Genomic DNA, 25,086 nt, shown 5'->3' on the forward strand with positions numbered 1-25,086 from the left:
TTTGAACTGGCTTATACTGGTAGCCGTATTTTGAATTCTGTTGGTCAATGTGTAATGAGTGATCTACGTAATATTCATTTGACCACAAGATGTGTTGACTGATGGAAGTATTTACTTTTGTTGTAATGTTTTGTGAATGTGAGAGCATTTTGCAAAGAAACGTGTAATTTTGGCCAGAGCCTGTAAGTTTAGGCCTGTGTGTGAACCGTTTAGATAATGTAACATCTGTGTGGACATATTTGTTCAACCAAATGAGGGAAAAACAACAATATTAAGCTATACTTACAAATAACGACACAAAGCTTCACTCTAATATGTAAGTATAGCTTACATATTATAGCTTCACTCTAATATGTAAGCTATACTTACAGATTAGAGTGAAGCTATTGTGTCGTTATTTGACATCCGGCTTTCTTATCAGGCTTTTATTTTGAAAGATCAGACCGGAAGCGACGCATGTATATTCCGGTTAGCTTACCGCCTCTGTCGTTGTTTCACAGTAAGCAGGTAGGAGGAAGTCCTTGTCCAGCGAGCAGTAGCCGCCCAAAGACAAATAACATCTGAATAAAACCATAATAAGGAGTAAAACAGAGCATGGAAGCAAGTAAACCACTTCGGACGACAGGTAAGCCTTTAATTTTATTATCTACAACCGAAGTTAATTTACGTGTCGTCGTACAAATATGGGAAGTTTCCCTGGCTATTAAAACTAGCCAAAGTTAGCAAACTGTTTGCATGCTAAACATTAACCCTTAAACCGGGATGTGACACGTTTCACACGTTACATGTCACGAGAGAGAAAGTTAGAAACATTCAATGAACGTTTGGGTTGTTATTACACTGTTATTAACTACGTATTACTCCTACATTTTCTTACAAATAAACAAAGACGTTAGGATTAATTGATGGGAGATTGGCTCGTTGCTTTTGCATATTAACGTTGACGTCACATCAGTAGCACTGCCCGCTCATATGGCAAGCCGTTTTAACATTTAATCGCTAGACTGGGTATTCATTGCTGATATCTGCAACATAATTTTGCCTAGTCAAAACTCTTATTCAAGATATCTGTAATTCGATTTTGCCTAGTCAAAACTACAGTTACAGATATCAGTAATTCAGTTTTGACTAGTAAGATTCAAACTATTGTTGCCATTCATGTGTATGGGGTTTGTCATTATAGATATCTCCAATGTAGTTGCGGATATCTGCAATTGTTATTGCGGATATCTGCAACTGAATTGTGGATATCTGTAATTCCAGTTTGAGATATCTACAATTTAATTTTGACTAGTCATAATTCAAGTTCAAGATATCTTTAATTATCATCAATTGAAGATATCTACATGGTCCTTTCTAGATATCTTGAATTGAGTTTCAGATAGTCAAAATGACGTTGTAGATATCTGCATCTGAATTATGACTAGTCAAAATGACGTTATAGATATCCGCAACTGAATTATGACTAGTCAAAATGACGTTGTAGATATCTGTAACTGAATTATGACTAGTCAAAATGACGTTGTAGATATCCGCAACTGAATTATGACTAGTCAAAATGACGTTGTAGATATCTACAACGTCATTTTCACTAGTCAAAATGACGTTGTAGATATCTCAAACTGGAATTATAGATAGTCATAATGTAATTGTAGATATCTATAATGACAAACCCCATACACATGAATGGCAAAAATAGTTTGTATCTTACTAGTCAAAACTGAATTACAGATATCTGTAACTGTAGTTTTGACTAGTCAGAATGACATTATAGATATCTGTAATTCAGTTTTGACTAGTCAGAATGACGTCATAGATATCTGTAATTCAGTTTTGACTAGTCAAAATGACATTACAGATATCTGTAATTCAGTTTTGACTAGTCAGAATGACGTTACAGATATCTTAAATTAAAATTCATACTAGTCACAATGGCATTACTACTAGTCAAAATGACGTTATAGATATCTATAATGGTAATTCCAGATAGTCGGACTTAGTGATTAAATGTTAAAACGGCTTGCCATACGCTCACGAGACGGATAAAAGTTTGATATTTAAGAAAACTGGATAAGGCAGAATGACGTCCGAAATACCTAAATAAATAAACTGGGTTTTCAGAAGAGTATTATCATAATAAATAGATTTAATACACATTTACAATATATAAGACAACAAGAACACCCATCCTTACATGTTTGAACATCTGTTTTATTTTTCTCGTACTGATGAGATGAAACTATATTATTAGCCAAAAAAGGGTTGAAACTACAATAAATATTACATTAAGGCAAACTAATTATTAACGTCACTTAATTAATTAGTTAGTTGATGATAGAAAAGTCATGGCTATGTTCATAGATTAAGCCATTATTAAAGCAACAACACAAATGAGCTTCTCTAATGGGAAGTTTGAGTGATCTGTGATAGTAAATAGAGTATCTTTGGCTTTAGGACTGTCTGTTGGACATAACAAGCTATTTGAAAATGTTAATTTGGGGTTTGGGAAATTATTTGTGAATTTTTCATTAATTTTTGACGTGTTAAAAACCAAACAATGATGTGAGAAAATATCCAGCAAGTTATTTGATACTGAAAATGATAATAATTAGTGTATAAACTCTTGTTCAGACTCTATAGTAGGGCTGCAATGATTAGTTGACTAATCGATGACTAATCGACTATTTTAGTAGTCGACTAATCAGTTTGCGTCATTTTTCATAGAAAAGTACTATAAAAGTACCCCAAAATACTCTTATTGCAGCTTCTTACATTCAAATATTGGCAGCTTTACACACTCTCCTGTGACAGTGAACTAAAACCCTTTGGCGTGAGTATGAAACAAGACATTAGATGACATCATTTTGGGGTTTGCGAGAGATAGACCGACATTTTTCAACATTTTAACACATTTTTCGATAAAATGGTTAGTCAACTAATCGAAGAAATAATCAACAGATTAGTCGACAGTGAAAATAATCGTTAGTCGCAGCTCTAATACTGAAATATATACATTGATTGACCACAGCTGGAGATGGCCCTGGAGCAGAAGAGGAGGCCAAAAAGGCAGCAGCTGCAGCCAAGGCAGCAATCCGCTTGCCTGAAGTTCGTCTGGTGGTGCTTGGCTGGAGATGGCCAGGAAAGAGTCTGACTGCAAACACCATCATAGGCAAAGAGGAGTTTCATTTGGAGCGAGGAGCTGAGTTCTGTGTGAAGAGACAGACAGAGGTGCAGGGGCGGCAAGTGACTGTGGTGGACACTCCAGGCTGGTACTCTGTTCAGGATACTCCACCCTCCTATAAACAGGAGTTAGTGAGGGGAGCTTCTCTTTGCCCTCCAGGTCCACACGCCTTCCTGCTTGTCATCCCTGTGGGCATGTTCACAGAGGTGGACCGTGCTCGCCTTGAGGAGCATGTGAACCTGTTTGGCGAGCATGTGTGGGAGCACACAATTGTGGTTTTCACCTGGGCAGATGTGTTGAAGACCATTTCCATCGAAAGGTACATTCGCAGGGAAGGCAAGGAGCTGCAGCGGGTTCTGGAAAAGTGTAAGCGAAGGTACTTTGTCATTAACAACTGCATATTTGGGGAGCATCCCCAGGTGGGGTTCTTGATGGAGAGAGTGGAGAAGATGGTGGCAGAGGAAGGGGGCCACTACAACCCAGAGGAGGTGGAGAAGGAGAAGAAACCTCTGGATGAGAACCAGAATCCAGCCAGACAGGGGCAGGAGTTGGGGGCAATACCCAAACGGAACTCTGGGATGAGTTTGTCCAAAGCCATGGAAGTGGAGCAGCTTTCCAGTGAGTGATGCACTTATCTTTGCTTACAAGAAAGTCATACTAAGGTCTCAGATTGTTGTGAGTTTCTTTCTGTTAAATTGAAAGTTACAACTGAAGACCATGAACCTCTCAGACAGCACAGTAATAATAGTGATATCACAGTCTTTTAGCTAAATGCATGTGAATTAAGACTGTATTCATGTAAAATGGAGCCCTATTAATAATGCTCTGTGTTTGATTCTAGATTAACGAGACACTCATGGCCAATGGATCCCAAAAACCACAGCTAACGGAACATCTGCCTCACTGTCCTGACAGCTAAGCATCTTATTTGACAAGAAAGAAAAGGGTGACTGAAATTTCACCAAATGTACAAACCTGTTTGAGTTATTTATTGTTTTGATCAGATATGTTACTGTGTGTTTTGGTTGTATTTGTTCCCGATTTTTATCGAATGCCTTTGCCTCAAGCCTAAACACCCTTTTTTCATACTGCTCAAAGATTTATACTCCACTATTTGAACATGAAACAATATATTTTTTCTTTAATTCGGAAGATGGTCTATGGTTTGTGATAGTGTCTTGGGGGTTGTGTGATGGGAGGGATTTAATTTAATCTAAAACAAGGAGGCACAAGCTGTTACATGTTCAATCCAAAGTGTACACTCCTTAGCTAGAAGAACTGCACTACTAAATTGTTATTATAATATTATGTCAGTGACTGTTGAGGGGATTGCTTTTTTAAACAATTCCCATTTGTTGTGACCAAACTGTAAATTCTTTCCTCATGCTGCAATGTTTATAACACTCACAGTGCACAGTTATAAAGCGCTGGGGCAGTTATTGATTTTGTGTGTCGCCTTAAAGCAGTGATTATGTTTCCCTTAAATGCATCTTTTACATGTATATCATTTTGTGGCAGAGGGATTTGTTTAAAGCAAGGATGCATTACCTTGGAAAGCTGCAACGATGAGTCAATAAATCGATTATTACCGTTTTATAATCAGTTAATAGTTTAAATCATTTATAACAATCAAAAATAGTAAATATTAACCTGTTCAGTATCTACTTTTCTTTGTTGAAAGTCTGAAAATAAATATATTTGGGTTTATGAGTGTTGCCTGGACAAAACAAGCATTTTAAGATGACCTATTTGGATTCAGGATACTCTGATACATTTAAAATTAATTTCTTCTGACCTTTTTTTTTTTTAGACTAAATGATTTATCAATCAATCAATCAATCAATCGAGAGGTCAGATGTGAAACAGTCTTGAAACTTACAACCATAAAAGACAGTAGAACACTGGTATTCAGCCTGGTGTCAAGTTACTTTGTAAGGAGACAGATATGTGTTTGGTGAGAAGCTCTGAATGTAAACATGACTTTTAAAAGGTCACCTTAAAGGTTTTTGTTTGTAGAAAAACAAGAATCTTGGTGAAAACTGGTGTAATCTTTGCCTTAGAGCAGGCTATACAAACAGTATGGTACTCTCCAACTCTTTGTCACGGTGTACTATTATTGGATAGAGTCAGCTGCTCTCGACAGACCCTCAACTCTTCTGAGGACATGTGTGACTGTTTTCTATAGGCCTTTGAGCGCTCACTGTACTAACCATTAGATGAATTAGGCAGTGTTGTGTCACTATCTGAGTGTCCCAGTCAAAGGAAACACACAGTAACAAAGGTTACATGCTGTAGTTGCCCCAGTTGAATCACTCCTGTCTCACCTTTTGTATGTCTGTGTTTATGGCGCCATTATAGGACTGACCTAGTTGTACAAAGCATAAATAGGTGGACCCAGCAGTGGATCCTTGCCTTGAACACATCTCTCTTCCGCAGATCAGTTCATGTGTACACATGGTTACCAATGTAGCTGTCTGTTTCACATGGGAACACTGCTAATTAAGTTTCAGTTACCCTGGTGAAATGCAGGTATAAATCAGGTTCTAGTAACAATGCTAGAGCGTCTGAGTTTCAGTCCAGGATTTAAAACGACTGACTCAAAGCCTTTAATTATAGGAACACTGTAGATACTGTTTCTGTAAAGAAGCTGACAGTCTTTTGCATGTTTGTGTTGGTTCGAGAGTAGAAAGCAAACTCAATGCTGTATACTAAGATATCCACTATGGTTATATCACCCAGTGAGGTCAAATACAGATGTGTTTGTTAACACTTAGTTCTGAAATATGAGAAAGGAAACAGGTCTGCTGTAGATTAGTGCCTTAAGGACTCAGCATTACTGACATTTTAACATTTTATTTGGGGTTTTGACAAAAGAAAAGGGTTATGAAAAAGTACTTTGAAGGTTATGTTAGGTATTTTTCATGCTGGGTGGTGTTGTCAGAGGTAAACTCGGTCAAAGTTCAAATAATTTCAACTCTGAGCGCAGCACTCGGGCGGGAAATCTGAGCGGTGCGTGATGCCAAGGGTAGCGGTGCCACTTTGTCAGGCGTTGCTGCCCTCTCCATAGACAAACACTGGGACAGCCAGCGCAAAGCGGTTTTACAGCTGATCATGTGTAGAGGCCTTGACTGACTAATGGTATTGAGTACTGAGCGAGACCGTCACAACCAACCATTTCAGCTATCACCAACTCTGTTTTGGTTGAAACAAACTCTTAATTTAGCCCCTAGATGTGAAAATATTCTGGTGCTATACACACTAAAATGTTTATTGAAGTGGAGTCTGGTGGGTTTGGTGATGGTGAATGTGAAGCTGTTTCTGGATAAACAAAAAGGATCTTACTCTTTAAAATGAAAGTCTGTCTCTGTAGGGATCATTTCCATAACGCTGACAGACCCTTGAATCAACAGTCTGGGCCTGTCCCTGGCAAAAAGCACTTTTAGTGGATGTCAATTGATGATGTCCAAATGCTCTGAGTGGTTACATTGCAGCCTGTTTCCTGTTTGTTGTTCCCATTAATAATGTAGACACAAAAAACATGGGAAAATAGGGTTGAGGTTGAAAAACACTGAAGTTACTCTTTCACACTGCTACAGATGTGGGTCTTATTGTATTTGGTTAAATGATTAGAGGTCTTGCAGCACTCCAGTATGAGTTTACAAAGCAACATGGAACAATTAATGCACCAGTCAGAAAAATTTGATAAGAAATGTGTGTATAAGAAGGGAAGAGTCTTGAACACACTGATTGAATAAGAGTCACAAAATAAGGTCAGGATAAAGCAGATGAGTACAAAACCTGCTGTTGGACATGCAGCCTACAGTGACCCACCTTTGTAGCAGTGTTTGGTGATTGAGTTACTCTGAGAGGTGAATGGAGTCACTCTTAAAAATGTATGAACGAAGCAGAGTCATCTGTCTGGGCTTTTGCACTGTGTCCTCTGCAGGCCTTCAACGTGTCTTATTGGCAGACACGATTTGTAGTGAAGTTGTTGGAAATGCAATGTTAGAAATGCACTGTGTTCTTCTTGTTAGGTTCAAATAAATATATATTTTGATTTAACTCTGGGGTCTGTTCCTTGAATGATTGACAGGTGAAGACGTATCACTAAAATGTGTCTTTTATTTGTCATATTATGTGTTTGAGGTGATTTTAAAATGAGTGTTGTCAAGATACTGGAATTTCTAACGTCAATACCACGCTAACAAATATCAGTATTTGATACTATATTTGATACCATGAGGAAAAATTTACATTGAGGGCATGGAATTTTAGATTTTTATTTAAAGATAAATATAACAAGGAAATAATCATGACAATGATGACATTGTTTTCTTGGTTAGTAGTAGAGAACAACAGATTGACTGTAGTAAACATTAACAACTAGAGAGTGAGAAAGCACAGCTGGTACCGGTGTGTCAAACATTTCAAATATTCTGAATCAATATGTATCAATAAATAGATATTTTTGACAACACTACTTCAAATACCTGGACTGTAACTGCAAGCCACAAGCTTTTATAAACTGGCCTGAGTAGAAGAGACGGCTATAAAACCTGATTACTTACTCCTATCCTTCCTTATGAATGAATATATTAATTGTTCAGTCTATGAAATGTCAAAAAAAAAAGTTAAAAAAAAATAGTCGTTTTGTCTGAGCAATAGTCCCAATCCCAAAGATATTAAATTTATTATCATATCACACCCAAAAATTTAGTTTCATAGACTCTTTTCACATCAAATTTATCAATAATCACCTGTACTTTTTGGTTAAATGATTGGAGGTCTTACAGCACTCCAGTATGAGTTTACAAAGCAACATGGAACAATTAATGCACCAGTCAGAAAAAAACTGATAAGAAATACGTATATCAAAGGGAAGAGTCTTGAAAACACTGAAGTCACAAAATAAGGTCAGGATAAAGAAGATGAGTACAGAAACTGCTGTTGGGCATGCAGCCTACAGTGACCCACCTTTGTAGCAGTGTTTGTAATGGTGATTGAGTTACTCTGAGAGGTCAGCACGTGAATGGAGTCACTCTTAAAATTTTATGAACGAAGCAGAGTCATCTGTCTGGGCCTTTGCACTGTGTTCTTCTTGTCAGGTTCAAATAAATATATATTTTGATCCAACTCTGGGGTCTGTTCTTGAATGATTGACAGGTGAAGACTTCATACTAAAATGTTCCTCTTTTATTTGATGAATTATGTGTTTAAGGTGATTATAAATTAGTGTTGTCAAGATACTGGAATGTCTAACTTCGATACAACACTGAAAGATATCTATATTTGAAACTATTTCTGACACCACAGGGAAATAAATGACATTGACAGCATAAAATTTAAACAAGGGAATAACATGACAATGATGACATCGTCATCAGAATGACTGTAGTAAACATTGACAAGAAGAGAGAATCAAGAAAGCACAGCTGGCTACACTGTATCAAACATTTTAAATATTCACGATCGATATGTATCACTATATGGATTTCTTTGAAAACACTAGGTTATGTAAGTAGAAAGGTTAGGAACCACCGATCTAGATGATATGTCAATGTGATTACTCTTCCCAAGTGGCAGCTTAGTTACAGGTATCAACCTTCAATGACACCAACCATTGATCCAAAAATGAAAAAAATCTAGGTCACTTCATTTGAACACAACATGTCATACATAGAAAAAAATGAATTCTATCTCTTTCCTGCACTTGTTCAAGCATTGATGCTTGCAGGTCTGTATACTCTTGAAGGCCATAAGTTGCAAGACGTCCATTGGTGCTGGGCGTCCTTCGCATACTTGTAAGACAAGTGAAAGATATTGTACATCCATTACAACGAAGAACCCAAATGTCTATAAATTACCTATACATATTTATACTATAGTATTATTTGAGCAAGATGGTGAACATTTATTTATTGTATTTATCATAACTTTGTCATCAGTCGCCCATCCATGCTGAACCACAGCTCCATCTCTCAGCGTTCTTGATTGATGGTTTCCAGTAGACACTGAACACCACAATCCGCTTAATGTATCCTTTTTGCAATACCAAGTTAAGCACAAAGCCAGCAATCTCTCTGAAAGTCTTGCCATTGCCGTACAGTTTCTGAACAAGGTTTATTTCATCAATGAAGCTTGGAGAATGTTCTCCAATATCTTCAACTGCTGATGCTGATTTCTCTTGCAACAGTGGCCTTGTTAGTTTTCCACAATGAACCATGTGGATTTGAGAATGCCCAAAGCACTGGTACAAAAGGGTGAGCTAGAACATCTTTACTAAACATCTTTACTTAAGGAAGAAATGATGGCATGCCCAAAAGATCTTCATCTGCTTCCACCACCTCCCTGTTTTGTGCTTGGTTTACTCTGCCACTTTTCATGATGCTTGAGAATGTTGTCAGATTCTGTTTTCTCATTTTGTCATAGAACTTGGCTGTTGGTGACCTTTTCTACAAGTGTTTACCTCTGCAGCTGATTCCTGGCTTTGTCTGGTAATACAGCAATTGCTGGTGAGAGAATGACATCAGACTCATCTGGACCTTGAGGGTTTACCCAGCTTTTCTCCACAAGCTCTACAAAGGCATACATGTGCCTTCTCTTCTCTATCCTGGGCTCATGTAGATCTTTATGACTGAAACAACCCGTAGACTCATTGTCTGCCATGTCCCAAAGTTGTCTCAGATATTGACGTTGGTTTTCTTAAGTGACTGCTCCAGTTTTCAGAATGAAACCTTTCGTTCCTCGACAGTCTAGGTGTTCTTGTTTGCAGTCTCCTTAATTGTCTAAATTGTCAGAAAAACACAGTCTACAAAGTGTGCATGAACACCAGGATGGCAAGACATTTAAGCACATCAGATATCTGGCATTCTTCAGTTTATCATTAGCTCTCAGTCAATGGCATCTGGGGCTTTGGAGAAGGATTCTCTTCACAGATTAATCCTGGTTTACACTATTCTGGGCAGATGGCATTGTGAAGGCAAGCAGTTTGCTAATGCCAGCACTATGAACAGAGTGCCCTGTGGGGTTATGGTATGGGCTGGCATGAGCTACAAACAATGAACACATGAGCTTTTTCTTGATAGCAGTTTGAACCAAATTAGCTCTGGTTCCTGAACTGGTTGTGTTCAGGTTTCTTGGAACATTGGTGCTGGCAACCCAACCCCAGTTTCCACCAGTTTTGAGCAGAACCATTATGATCAAGGATGTGTCATCAGTGGAGGGCATTGCACAATGTACAACAGAAATAAACACTAGTAGCACTTTTTTTCCCCCTTATGATTTATACTTTACTTCCTCATTGTTGCCTTCCTCATCTGTTCTTTCCAATCTGTGAAAGGCCCACTGATGTCACAATTTTCACCTTAGGTTAAGAAAAAGCAAGTATCTTTTTCTGTTCCAGCTGAGAATCAACTTTTCAGGTTCCAAACCAATTTATTTTTGGTCAAAATGCTTCGAACAGTTCAAATTTAGGTGTTGGAACTGGTATGGAACCAGTTCCATATTGGTGGAAACGGGGTAATAGATATCATGAAGAGATCCTGAGATCCATCGTCATGTCAGTCATCCTCCGCCGTGACCTCATGTTGCAGCATGATAACGCACAGCCCCATGTTGTAAGGATCTGTACACAATTCCTGGCAACTGAAAACATCACTGTCCTTGCGTAGCCTGTGTACTCACCAGGCATGTCACCCATTGAGCACGTTTGGGATGCTCTGGATCGGTGTGTATGACAGCGTCTTCCAATTCCTGACGATTTCCAACAACTTTGCACAGCCATTGAAGAGGGGTGGGTCTACACTTCACAGGCCACAATCAACAACCCAATCAACTCTATGTGAAGGAGATGTGTCGCACTGCATGAGACAAATGACGGTCACACCAGATACTGACTGATTCTTGGGGTATCTGTGACCAAAAATACATTTCTGTAGCACTAGTCTTGTGAAATCTTGGTAAATCTTTTTGTTTCAAGACAAAATCTCAAATTTTCAAGTGGCCTTTAATTGTGTCCTTCCCAAGGCACACCTGTGTGGTAATGATGCTGTTTAATCAGTGTCCTGATATGCTGCACCTGTCAGGTGGATGGATTATCTTGGAAAACGAGAAGCTCACTAACACTGATTTTAACAAATCTGACACCAAAAATCGAGAGAAATTAATTTATTGAGTGCAAAAAAGTCTTCAAATTTTAACTTAAACCTTTGAAAAATGAGACCAAAAACAAAAGTGTTGCATTTAAATTTTTGGTCAGTGTGTGTTGTAGACATGCATGTGTGGTTTTATGTGACTCAGACATGATTATTGCAGGTACTGGTACATAACATCTACACACAAACCCACTGTGCAGATACTGTAGGGTGATAAACACTGGAGAAGGAAGGTGAAAAACAATTAATGAAAAACTTGGTAAAGCCGCTCATTTGAAATTGTGATCATTTTTCAAAGTACTTATATTGTCCCTACAAACAACCCATGTGGGTAGTATATCGGCTGAAAAATAGGCCCTATATGGGATTATCCACCTGATGGGTTTACCCAAATGGGCCACACATGGGTTATGCTGGGGCTACCTGTGTACCAAGTGGGTATGGGCTCAACATTGGGATCTTATCTGGAGTCCACTTGGCTAAAATCAAGCATGTGGGCAATCAGCATGGGGCCACTGCAGAACCTGTGGGCAATCCCGTATAGGGCCCATTTTTCAGCCTATTATCACCCAAATGGGCCCCACATAGAAATGCTGGCTGAGAAACTGGTACCAAAGATAGTTTGCCACCTGAGTTTGCACCAAACTCTGTCCTGGCCCATGGATTATTGTGATGTATTAAACTTCAGCATGTAGCCATCTCAGTTGGACAACAGTGTTATTCTGCAGTGTGACCACTGGATGGCAGTAAATCATCAGGTCACAGGTGATGGGACGTGTTTACAGTAGCAGCAGCAGAGTGATTCACGGCACTGGTATGACCTTGCCTACAATAGATTCATTAAGTTGATTTGGGGAATGTAATAGCTGGGTATCCCAGCGATTAACACCCACTTAATATTGTTTATAGACAAAATGTGCAGCGCTTGTCTTACACTTCATTACATCCTGACTCTTTCCTTGAGTTATAGCACAAGTGCCAAACACTATACAAGTTTAATTCTCTTTTTGTCCTTCGTGCTTCTGAATGGTCAATAACATTTCCCTCCTTCATGCCCCCACCCCTTTTTTTTGCTCCCCTGTGCTGTACTGTTTACTCAGCTTTCTCTCTGTACTGCTGTAGAGCTTTATCTCCTCAATCTGCAGGGAAGCAGTTCCACTATCTACCTGATCCCGAGGATTTCACACAAACCACACTGCATTTTTCACTGTCATGCTCTCCTTCAGGACCAACACAGAGCATTTAAAGTGTAAAATTATGCTCTTCAAATGGAGATTGGCTGCACAAAGCTGTGGGAAGATGTCAAGTGATTGACTTGCAGAATGTTTATTTAAATTTTTTGGCATGCATTTTTGAAGTAATTATGGTGGCAGAATAATACATAAGTGTTTCACTTTCCCAGATGCTTACTGTTTCTCCGTTGTATTTATGGATTGAATGCAAACATGAATACTGATTAATGGAACAGTGGAAGTGGCTGTATATGAAATTTGCTCCTTCTGTTCATGGTGCCATAGCTTAGTGTATGCTTAAAGGTTCAGTGTGTAGGATTAAGGGGCATATATCGGCAGAAATGGAATATATAAAATAAGTATAACATAGAAATTAAATGACTCTAATTCAATTTCTTTAGTGTACAATCGGCTGACAATTAAAGTTGAGCTGTTTATATCTATATGGGGAGAGAGATTGTCATGTTGCACCTGAATGTTTCCCACAGTGGCCAAGAATGGACCACTGTCTGCTTCCACTGTAGTTAGCAGCCCCTCTGCAATGAGCAGTGTTGGAAAAAATACAGATTTTTTTTTTAACACAAAACTGCTTTATTCAGTTCTTTTACCAGTTTTAACAACCGGATCCGTTTGTTTTGGAGAGAAATGAGACCTCTGTAGATAATTTAGCTTCCTATAAAAACCTCTGGAATATCTGGATCTTTAGTTATCAGAGAAAAAAAAGGAGCACACATTAGGAAGTGTTGGACATGCCGCCCACACTGACATGCAAAACAGCGTTGGAGATACATTGATATGTAATGTGAAGCTGCTTAATTCAGTGTTTTTAACGGTTTTAGTCACCTGGGGTCTCATTTATAAAACAGTGCGTAGGATCCACACTAAAAATGTACGTACGGACTAAAGCCAAAAATAGCATGCGCCATAAGATACTCAACAATTTCAACAATCAGGCTTCCACCATACCGTTAACATGTTGCAATGTATTTCCTGACTCCAAAATATTCGTAAGCATGGGTCAAAGTTTCTCCCATCAAGTGTGTTTTCATACATGACAACTTTTGCGTGGGAAGTGGCGTATGCCTCTTTCAGGCCTCATTTTATGCAAAACAACTTTCTCCAGCTAAATTCAGACAAGACTGAAGTCATCGTATTTGGTCCACAGAAACAAAGAGAAAGTGTCAGCAGTCACCTCCAGTCTCTCTCTCTAAAACCTACAAATTAGGTTAGAAATCTCAGAGTAATAATGGACTCAGACTTGAACTTTAACAGCCACATCAAATCAATAACATCAGCAGCTTTTTACCATCTAAAAAACATTGCCAAAATCAAAGGTATAGTGTCTAAACCTGACTTGGAGAAACTTATCCATGCATTTGTCTCTGGTAGGTTAGACTATTATAACGGCCTGCTCACTGGCCTCTCCAAACGGGCTGTAAGACAGCTGCAGTACATCCAGAATGCTGCTGCTCGGGTCCTGACCAGAACCAGGAAGTACGAGCACATTAGTCCTGTGCTCAGGTCTCTACACTGGCTTCCTGTGGCTCAGAGAATAGACTTTAAAGCAGCTCTGCTTGTGTACAAGTCTCTCCACGGCCTAGCACCAAAGTACATCTCTGACATGTTAGTGCCATATGAACCATCTCGGACTCTGAGGTCCTCAGGGACCGGCCTCCTGCTGGTGCCCAGAGTCAGGACTAAACATGGGGAACCAGGATTCCAGTTTTATGCAGCTAAAATCTGGAACAGTCTTTCTGAAGATGTGAGACAGGCCTCTACTCTGACAATGTTCAAATCTAGGCTCAAAACAGCTCTATTTTACTGTGCATATGACTGAAAGGATCTTATCTGCACTCTTCTCTTTTAAAGTTCATTTTATAATGATTATTTATGTTTTTATTTTGTATTGTGATTGTATTGTGTGTTTAATGCATTTTCTTGTTCTGTAAAGCACTTTGAATTACTTTGTGTACGAATTGTGCTCTACAAATAAACTTGCCTTGCCTTGCCTTGCCTTGCCTTGCCATAGACAATGTTTATAAATGAGACCCCTGGTCCATGTGTTTTGGAAAGGAAGAGATCTCTGTAGATAATTTGGCTCGTGCTAAGAACCTCCTCAATATGAATTTATTTATTTTTGTTTTCTTACTTTATAAAGTGGCCCTGGGTACCTTGAAAGGCACTATATAAATCCAAGTTATTATTATTTATTATGAACACTGAAGGAATTCTAAGTGGGAGAAGTTTCAGCTGATTGCAAACAAGTGGCAACCTCCGGTGCCAAAAACTGCAGTTCTTTGAACGGCCACTTGAGGCTCTAGAAGCTAGTCAGTCCCCATAGACCCCCATGTTAAAATGCCCAACTTTACAGCAGAAATAAACATGTTTACAGCCTGGTACAAAAACTGCATTGGTCTCTATGGTTAATTTCCCCCTTCATGACAACTGTACAGAGATTAATTTTTTTATAACCCACCCATTTACATTTTATTAAGGTTTAAAGTTACACATAATTAAGGACGGGCAGCTTAAATGACAGGTTGTCTGCCGATAGTGTCCTCAGCTTCTCAGTCAGATCCACCCCTTGCTCCTCCACAGCTCCAACCTCTTGCCAAATATGGTCACTTCTGGGTCCAAAAAACCAAGATGGTGACGACTGAAATGCCGAACTCAAGGCTTCAAAACAGGAGTCAACAAACCCATGGGTGATGTCACAGTGACCATTACTTTTAAAGTCTATGGTTGCAGTCTGCAACCCTCAGTACTGGATGCCACTAAACCCCTTAAATCTCAGGGTCCATGTCATTGGTCCAACATCCCATTAGTCCGATGGTCCACAGTGCTGAACAGCTCCTGGCGGGGTATTTCTACCTTGATGGTGCGCCGCGACCAGCTCTGGGTCAGCTGGGAAAGGTTTGAGGTGAAGCAGGCTCACGGCTTATGTGTTTGTCACTTTCTTTTTCATTTTAACCCACACCATGATCTTTTCCTAACCCTAACCAAGTGGTTTTTGTGCCTAAACCTAACCAGACCTTAACCACAGGGCATCATGATGATTTCGGAACGGACTTCGGAACAATGGGTTTAATATGGTCGGAATAATGGGATGTCAGACCAGTGGGCTGTCGGACCAATGGGCAGTTCCTAAATCTCACACACTGGACCTCATAGTGAAAAACAAGCAGTTACACACATGAACAGAAGTACAGTAGCAATATTTGGAGGATGTCTTTGTTTTTAACAACATTGTTTATTATTTCAAATGTAATCAAAACAACAGTAGTTACAGAAATTACAGACAGCTATGATACTGTGTGATTTTGAGTCTCATTGTGTGTCATGATAAAATAAAACAAGGTCGCAGTTCTTGTTTATATCGAGCTCTGGCAATCGTCGCTGAATCTGTGTGACTCTCGATCCAACCCATGAGCCAGAGAGAAATCAGTGACCTGTCTCGACAACACCACTATGCTGCTTTTCGTCATCTAAAATAACATTGTTAGGAAAGTGGGAGTGAAAGTGATTAGTCAAGTCCAGTGAAGCAAGTGAGGAGTTTTCTATGATCAAAGTGTTTCGGCTTTTTGCGTGGACGAGTTTAACACAAACAAATCTTACCGTCGGCCACTTTCTCTGACTGCATTTTGACAGTGGTTATAAAAACACTTGCAGCTTCAGGTGGCAGTATTAAACAAGCAATGAGGGATCGATCTTAACAGTATCGGGGAAAATATCTGCATGAAAAAGCTTGTTAAACTTGATCCTCTGTTCTCTTCTGTACACTGTTTAAACACTGCTGTGGAAAGGACTTATGAGGAGTTGTAAAAGAGGGTTTGAAAAGCGGGGGTTTGTACTCTCTGGTCGACACCAATGAGACCACATCAGATCTCAGAGTGGTTGTAAAGAAAGGTCTGTGTGGCGGTTTCTAACAGCCAGTGAGTCCTTGATTTGGTATTTGTGCATGACTCTAGTGTGAATCTTTGGGTGTGCATGTTATGTGTCAATGAGAGTGTATTTAGACGATGAAATTTAGATGAAAGATGTCAGCAGTATGTTAAGCCTTGACCCCCTTTAGTTACTGTTGCTATGCCCGTTAAGCTCTCGAACTTGACAGAAGATAAAGTTACAGATTTACCAGGAAAATTCATATTATTTTTTCCAACAATAAGTTTCTAATTTCAGCTAGCTGTACCAAGCTAGCTAATTAAGCTAACGTAAGCTCCAAAAGTGGGTTAAAAACTTTGTCTCTGTCTGGCTTTTTAATGCTTACTGCTGCTTACTTTTTTTTCCTAAAACACCAATTTTGTAAAGGGGTCTTAAATATGCACGACAGGTACATACATTATGTAGCTTAATAAGACTGAAGCTGTCTAAGGCAGACAAATTTGTATTAGCATTCACTGGGTGACTGAGGTAGCGAACCATTGGTATCGTGAAAAGATAATTAATCCAGAAGTTAGTTATAAAAACACTGCTGTCCTGAAAGCATTTTCAGAATCCTCAAACATTCTCCTAACCATCGTCATGAAAAGATTTTTAGTTCACTGCATGAAAAAACAATTTTTCACCTGTTTTCCAAGTTGTGACTGTTTTCCCTACAGATAGTCGGCTGGTTGCCATCTTTGTTTTGATTCAGAAACTAGGAGCAATTTGGTCAGTCTTTGGGAATTCTGGAAATACATTCAAGTGATTTAAAATGATCTTTTTTACACAACGCTGGTTAAATACCATTTAGAGAAACCAATGGTTAGCTAATAATACCTACGTGAGTAAATACAGCTATAACCCTATCTTGAGTAACACTGGCTGGAGTTGCTGAAGTTGTTAACTTCCCTAAAACAAAAATAATCCAAAAGCACCATCCAGATGCAAATGTTTGCCCAAACACCGACAGTGTCTAGGTTCCATGCATGCTAACGTTCAGCTGGTTAGCCGGACATGCTAACAATTGATTCTTTTATTTGTTCCAGTGTTGCTCTTATTTATCTCTCAGTCTTTTTGAGTTTTGTCTTTGTCTGGCTTTTTGTTTAGTTCTAATTCACCAGAGAGTAGTAAAACAATGTTCCATAATACCTGTGGGTATAGTGACAATAAAGATCATTCATTCATTGCAGGCTGCGATAGGGCAGTTCCACACACAGCTAAATTGATTCCTTACACTTTTGCTCTTGTAGAGTGGTGCAGGCATGTGTCCTAAAACTCGGAAATAGACCTTTTTCACAGCAGACATTTTGCCTCGTCATTGTAGGAAAAGCACAGGTGAAACTGATAGCATTAATAGTGGCTGAGTTCCAATTAGTGTCCCAGTAAGCTATTCCAGTGTGCCAGCATGCACAATGTCAAAGCCTGTCATGAGTGGAATGCAGCCATCATTGATGCCATTTAATACACCTGTGCTTTTCCTACAATGATGAGGCAAAATGTCTGCTGTGAAAAAGGTCTATTAGTTAACATTTTTGCACTCACAGGTGCAAATTTGTAAAGCAACCAGGGCAACACTAACTTCTGCCTTGTCATCCTTACTGTACTCACCACAGCTACCTAAATTTGAGGTGCGTTTATAAATCCAATCTGATGCTCTACATTAAAATGAGAGCACTGGTTTTTGAAGAGATAGAGCGTTCTATTTCTACATGATTTAACAAACCATAAAGTTAATCACACATTCACTCTACTTGGCGCACTGCTGCTTCGACTGTGTGGTGTTCTGAATAACCGAACGTTACATTCCAACAGCGCTCTGAATTTATGAACAGTCCAGTTTGTGCCAGAGTGCACCCAGACACTTTGAGTATTTCCGCACCTTTGACAAGAAAACTATAAAAGTCTATAGTTTTTTATCGTTTCCTGGACCGTTAATGATGTTGAGGAATCCAAAGCTTGACATGCTTGCTATGCCTTGTTATGGTTTTTAGGGGGAGGGGTTTAAAGAGCTGTCACATGAGTAGCAGTATTATAACAATGTAAATGTCTGCAGAAGTATAACCAATAAACCTGTGTAGCTACAACTAGCTGGTTTGATGTGGATGGTGTAATGGCTGCCAAGGCTGTGGGGAGGTTGAGGTAAATATATGATGCTGATTAGTCTTTGGTCTCAATGTGATGACAACAAAGTGTAAATTAAACAAAATCCAGATGATTGTTTTTTTTATGTATTTACAGTGTCAAACTGAATGGGTGTAATATTGCACGCTTTATTTTTCAGTAGAATTCCAGGATCTAAAAATGAGTCTACAATCATTGGTGTAAGAACATGACTTTGTCTTGAGATAATATTTTTAACAGTAGAAGTGAAGGTTTGAATTTGTCAGTCAGAAGCCTTGTGTATTGATCAGTAATGATTGGAACAGTATTCACATTTAAGTAAAAAAGTAGAGAAAAAAAGGCCACTCATAAAAAATAAAAAAGTTTTTTCTGTACTATACTGCTATACTATAAATGTTTGCCATGAGTTACCTGAATCTGCAAATGTTTTGGCCTTGGTATATACATTAATGTGTTGACACGGATGAGCCCATCATAACATAAACACAGACTAGCCAATGGTTATGCTGGCAACATACTGGAAAAGGAACCCACACTGTAAAAAATCAAAGAAACTCCAACCGTACCAGTGTGTCGTCAGGCTCAAACAATCTGTATCCAGATACCTCAGATTCAAATCAATAAGAATCACCTGTGCAGAGCCAGCTCAAACATATGCACCCATAAAGCAGGTGGATATCCAATCACTAATGTAAACTGCTCTCTTTTGCATTCATACACATGTACACACACACACACACGCACGCACACACACACACACACACACACACAGAATCACTTACACTTTAGAAAATATATTCAGCATACACACTCACAAGCGCCTGTCTTGCAATTTTGCATTAGTACCACATGTCAATGAAAATAAAATTGTGCAAACTCTAGTCAGGGACAAAATGGCACGGCAGTCATGAAAAAAACTGCAAAAAGTAAAAACAAAAAAACACATTAAATGGTATCCATGATGTAAGGAATCAAAGAACCAATCGAAATAATGAGAAAGATAGAGAGTGCCCATCACCCATTTAAAAAGAAAAAACCCACTGAGATTTCCTCAGTGAACAAAAAACATCTCACACTTCATTTTCAGAAAATGAAACCAGCCACAAACTAATTCAACACCGCCGCTCAGTGTTCAGAGCTCTTCTCTGAGCTGCGATCGATCGCAGTGACAGGCCTTCAGCTGGCGTCATGTCGCACAGCTGCAGCCTCTCTGTGCTGAGCGGGCAGTGGAAAAGTCATTTAAGCCTGCGATGGTATTGAAAAGCAATACCGACGGTCTGTACAGACACATGTGCCAACCCCTGTGAAAACAACACACTGAAAGAAAAAGGAAAACAAGAAGTAAAAACCTGATGGATATACAAAGGCCTATACAGTATAACCCCACCGACAATAAAGTGGAAATCTGTGTTCACATACTCTGTATTGTTTCTGAAAATATATATTGTATAATTCACCCTGCTCCCCCCTCGACCACACCAATAGGCAGCACAATCCCTCCATGGCAACGTGATAGCGGCCAAACAAAACTTAACCAATGCTGACTGAGTCGATGACATCAATGCTGTCCCCTCCCTCTGTCCCAGGCGGGTCAGTTCCCTGCCAACAGGAGCTGAACAATGGGCTTGTCTGGGATCAGTTTTCAGGGCGCTCTCACTTCCTCATATCATTGGCTGCTGTATCCAGTCTCATCTAGCGCTCAATGGGCCGATTCCGCAGTCTTAACGAGTCATTGTGTACACTGATAAGCAGATCCTGGAGGTTCTGGTGAGAAGTGCCTGTGGAGCAGGAGGGAGGAGGGCCGGCACAGGAGGGAGGGGAGGGGGGGCGCGGGGATGCAGACGCCCCCTCCTGCCTCAGCACTGCTCGGACTCGATGAAGCCCTCCTTCTCCTGGCCCACTGGCTCCACCTCTGCGTAGGCTGGGTGGCCTGAGCCTCGGCGAAACTTCATGGCTGGCCACCTGCTCGGGCGTCTCTGTGAGGGTGGGCAGGAGAGGACATGTGTGAGGACAGAGGTTAGATAAAGATCAGTGTCGTCAAGGTTAAAGGTTAGGGCTGGGGTTAAGGATTGACTTGACCTGAGGAGAGCCAGACAGGGTCCAAAATTACTCTCTATATCCTGTGCAGTGTACAACATGTACCCTCCGCCATTTCATTTAAGTGTCTGAATTCTGGATGTAATTTATGCTCTACTTAGCGCTCTGAAAAATTCCCCAAAACAGTAATTTTGATGGCATGGCCATGTCCTTCTGCTTGCAATTCCATGATGCAACACTCCAAATTTTATAGATTACAGATAACGATCTAAAATCTCACATATCTGCTCCCTACAGGGTAAATTGTTGAGTGTCTTATTACATATGGGGTTGGTTATGAGTGAACAGAGGAATGATTTCAGCACTGTGGTAATCATAGGCGTAGATTTCAGGGGGGACAAAGGGGACCCATCCCCCTCAAAACTTAGAATAAATGCATTCATCTGATAATTGATGTGATAATTTCTGTCAGATGACCCCCAAACCTTCCTGCTTCATGTGTTCCCCTAAATTTTAATATGAAACCTACACCCTTGGTGGTAACGCTCTGCTGAGTCAAGCGTTTAGCAAAACCAGAAATGCCACAAATAAAAACACACCCACACACACCTCAATGAGGTATTTTCTCATGTTATAAAACCTTAAATTGTGAGATATCTTGACATGTCTGAGATGAAAGCGGTTTAAAGTGAATCTTCACTGTTTCATTTGAAAAACTTTTAGGCACTGGACGAGGTGAATCCATGCCGTGTATTACAGGAGAAAAGCAAGGACTTAAGAGTATATTCCCAAAATTAGTTTTTTCCTATCCAGGCAATTATCTTGTGATTTAGAGTGTGAGTTGTTACCTAATGGGTATTAATCAACGTCTAAAAATATCCCCCTAAAAATGCACTACTTACTCATGTTAGTAACATTTACTTAGGGTGCTTTCAGACCTAGAGTTGTCTTGCTTTGGTCTGAATCAGGGACTAATTTTGTTACAAAGCTGCATAATTGTCTAGAGTTGGTTCGTGTTCTCACAGCAGCATTTACAAGCGGACCAGATAAAATGCCTTGTGGGAGAAAGCCGCTCTTGGTTGGTCAGAATTTCCATGTGGGAAAAATCCAGGAAGTAAACAAAACGTTGAAGAAGAGTACACTTGCAAGATAAATGCTACACTTTCTAATGTCACAATGGAGGGACAACTACGCAGGTTGATTTTAGCGCTGCTCATCGTGGACTATATTGCTGTCATTGTTCATTTTAGTCAAACCATACAGTTTGAAAAGGAGGCGCGGCTCCAACTAGAAAACAATGTTTTGATGCATTGGATGTGCTGAATGTGCATATTAAGGCAGTACAGGAGGAGGCGCACATTAATAATCCTCCAGGACTGTAACATGCTCATGTTTAACCCAAACAATGTGTCATGTGACTGCTCACTGGTGATGTTCTCACCACAACCAACCGCACCAAGAGTTTTTTGTAACCAGGCTGAGACCACCTCTTCAAGAAAGTCTTGGTCCGGTTGTTTTGGTGCGCATCTGAGTGTGATTGCTGTGTTCACACCTGTCCAAACGAGCTACACTTAGGGGGCAAACAAACTTGAATTCAATTGAACCGTTGTACAGATGCACCGACTGCGTCTTCAATGTGTTTTGTGATCTGACTGTTCATATCAAAGCTGACTAGGTACAGGAGGTGCACTGCTGCCTCCCGCTGTTAAGAACAACAACACATTTGGTCTTGCAAATGGAAATGATGAATGCCTTCATTTTCATATACAAAGGTCAAGTGAGATTGCTCTCAAGTGGTCACTCAAGACGCATGTCGAGACGCATGTTAATACCAGGTGTAAACAGGGCCTAAAGCTACGGAGCCCAGTAGCTTTATTAAATTATTTTAAATGAAACTATATATTTTCAAGCTGTTTTTACATCTTCAGTGGTGAGTGTACTGATTTTGGTCTTTTCATGACACGTGCCAACAATAATAAAAATATAGAATATCACTCGTCTTCTCCTTTAAAACATAAACTATAAAAGCTACACTTAGTATGCCAAGATGAGGCTTCACTTGAACAAGCGAAATCCACATCAGGGATTTACAATGACTGATAATGACCTTGTCATATTGACAATGAGAAGAACTTTGAACACAAGCAGTTTTGTTTTTTAAGGAGGTTTCAGCACCTCTCAGTGAGCTGCATTCTGCAAACAGCACCTACTCATGCTCAGAGAATTCACATTCATTTATTAAGAAAGACTGTGTGCACCCAGTTTCATCATCCCTCTCTGAAAATCTTAATGCATATTTACAAGTCAAAAGTTGAAGGATGAAATGCACCCAGCACTGAGTGATGTGTTTTGTACAAACATCTTTTCTTTTCGTCAGAAACAAGAACGTCTGAAGGTCTGAGAAAAATGTGTCTTATTAAGGAGTTTGTACACATCTTTAAATTAAAGGAACACTTCACCCCCCGAAATGACCATGTGTATATCAGTTACTCTCCCTGTGTTACATTACAGAAGGAAACTCTGTTTTTCTTGCAAAACTGAGAAAATTCAACATAGCATGGGGTAGATAAGTCATATACAATCACGTCAGCTGGTATCATCTCCACTCACCTCAATAAGGAAGAGACTGGCTGCAGAGGTTGGGTGATGGTAGATGTATACAGTGACCAGCACGCCAGCAATCATGACGAGCATCACCAGGAGGATGCCAAGGATCAGACCAGTGTGCAAAGGGTGAGTTCCTGGCATCCTGTCGACAGCACTGTCTGCAGGCAGCACTGAAAGACAAAACAAAATATAGCCTTTTATATATGGTGGACGAAAAATGATATAAATATCAATCAATAAATACATGTGTAAATAAATATAAGATCAAATAAATAAATATAGAAATCAATACATGCTAAATACAGAAAGAAAGAAAGAAAGAAATTCAGTGGTTTGGACCTGCTAACAAAAACATGTAGAAATAAATTTAAGATATTTATTCATGTCCTGTTAAATTATCAACTTTTCATGAACGAATTATCTATTTATTTCAACATTTATCAGTTTATTCATTTTATTTATTTATGCATGTATTTATTCATTATTTTATGTATTTTTATATTTATTTTATCATGTATTTTGTCATGTATTCTTTTATTTATTTATGTATTTATTTAAATATTTATTTATTTATTCCTGCAGTTATTTAAGTAATGTTTAATTATCAACTTTTCATGCACGCATTTATCTATTTATTTTGACATTTATCTGTTTATTTATGCATTTTTTTCTTTATTTATACATGTATTTATGCATTAATTATTTAATTACTTTATTTACTTACTTGTTCATGCATTTATGCATATTTCTAGATTTATTTCAGATTTTTTCATTTTTTTATTTGTATATTAATGCATTTAGGTATGTATTTATTTATTTATTCCTGTATTTATTTATACATGAATTAATTTTTTATTGGTATTTAAGTCTTTTTTCATCCTACATTTTTTTATCATTTATACAGAGATACATTTTTTAATTATGGCATAAAGAGCACTCACTGCAAGGATTAATGGTTTGATGATTCTGCTTTACATTTACTCATGAATAATCTGATGTTTTTATAGATGATATTATTTGATGAGCCTACTTGCTTAATTGTATTGTTTCTTTTTCTCTCCTATAATCATAGCAACTTTACTATGTACTAACACTTTTTATTTGTCTGTTGAGTTAGCATTTATGTGCACGGTCTCCTCTAAATAAACAAATAAACATGTCTAAAATGCAAAGGTACTTTGGATAAAAGCATGAACCAAAATGTTTTTCTCCTTTTGCTGCAGTTCTCTTATTGACCAGCAGGGGGCACTCATCATTCATCTATACCCTGTGGTCTTGTATGTACTGATCTGCTTTAAATTGACATGCTTGGAGCTAAAATTTTACTAAAAGTCATCACATTGATTTCAAAACTTAAAGCAGTGACACTGCAAAGCTCCTTCAGCCATATAAGTTCGATAGTTATGTTCAGTGGATTTCATGTGATTTTCTCTGTCTTTAAGAATGTAGGGGCCATTTCTTTCACTTTGAGAACAAAGTCAAGGTATATGTTTAAACTGGGTTTTTAACATTCTGTGGCATGATCGTCCTTTGGTCTGTTTAGGTATTCATCAGTGGCTCTTTTCTCCCCCAAGTACGACTAAGAGTTAATCCCAACCAAGGTTAGGGGCATATGTACCCGATAGGAGGAGGAATCAGGCATATAGATGCTGATAAGAGTCCTACTGTAGCCTCCAGTCGTGGCAATGCAAACTGACGAGGCTGTATATAGAGACTACATAATAAGTCTGTCCTTCAGCGAGCCTTAGAAGACATCACTCGTCTTTAAAGTACACGATTCATATTGGAGTCGACCTGGCAGGTGTTTGGAGAGTTCTTTTGAAGATGATGAGAG

General features: G+C 39.0%; 2 protein-coding genes across 3 annotated transcripts in view; one reads left to right on the top strand and one right to left on the bottom strand.

Moving 5' to 3' along the window:
- The first annotated feature begins 479 nt into the window (after positions 1-479).
- LOC125881830 (GTPase IMAP family member 9) lies at positions 480-7,243 on the top strand. Of its 2 annotated transcripts, XM_049565202.1 has the most exons (3): positions 480-625; positions 3,029-3,799; positions 4,023-7,243. In XM_049565202.1, exons 1-3 carry the CDS (start codon positions 595-597, stop codon positions 4,025-4,027), a joined length of 807 nt encoding a protein of 268 aa, XP_049421159.1. In that variant the 5' UTR covers positions 480-594; the 3' UTR covers positions 4,028-7,243. The 2 variants fall into 2 exon arrangements, with proteins under 2 accessions (XP_049421159.1, XP_049421158.1); XM_049565201.1 differs by lacking the exon at positions 4,023-7,243 and having other exon boundaries at positions 3,029-3,807.
- Positions 7,244-15,796: 8,553 nt separating this feature from the next.
- Positions 15,797-25,086, bottom strand: part of plxdc2b (plexin domain containing 2b) — a 148,696-nt gene continuing 139,406 nt past the window's right edge. The window contains exons 13-14 of the mRNA XM_049565009.1: positions 23,256-23,422; positions 15,797-20,584 (exon numbers count right to left, since the gene is read on the bottom strand). Of these exons, the coding sequence (XP_049420966.1) occupies positions 20,465-20,584; positions 23,256-23,422 (287 nt within the window). The 3' untranslated portion in view covers positions 15,797-20,464. The remainder of the gene's footprint in view (positions 20,585-23,255; positions 23,423-25,086) is intronic.

This window comes from Epinephelus fuscoguttatus, linkage group LG21 (genome assembly GCF_011397635.1).
Source record: "Epinephelus fuscoguttatus linkage group LG21, E.fuscoguttatus.final_Chr_v1".
In the NCBI taxonomy this organism is placed as follows: domain Eukaryota; kingdom Metazoa; phylum Chordata; class Actinopteri; order Perciformes; family Serranidae; genus Epinephelus; species Epinephelus fuscoguttatus.

Excerpts from the sequence above, each read along its gene's own strand:
- LOC125881830 (XM_049565201.1), top strand. The coding sequence starts at position 595 with ATGGAAGCAAGTAAACCACTTCGGACGACAG. Across the intron at positions 626-3,028 it reads TAAACCACTTCGGACGACAG|CTGGAGATGGCCCTGGAGCA; the intron begins GTAAGCCTTTAA and ends GATTGACCACAG.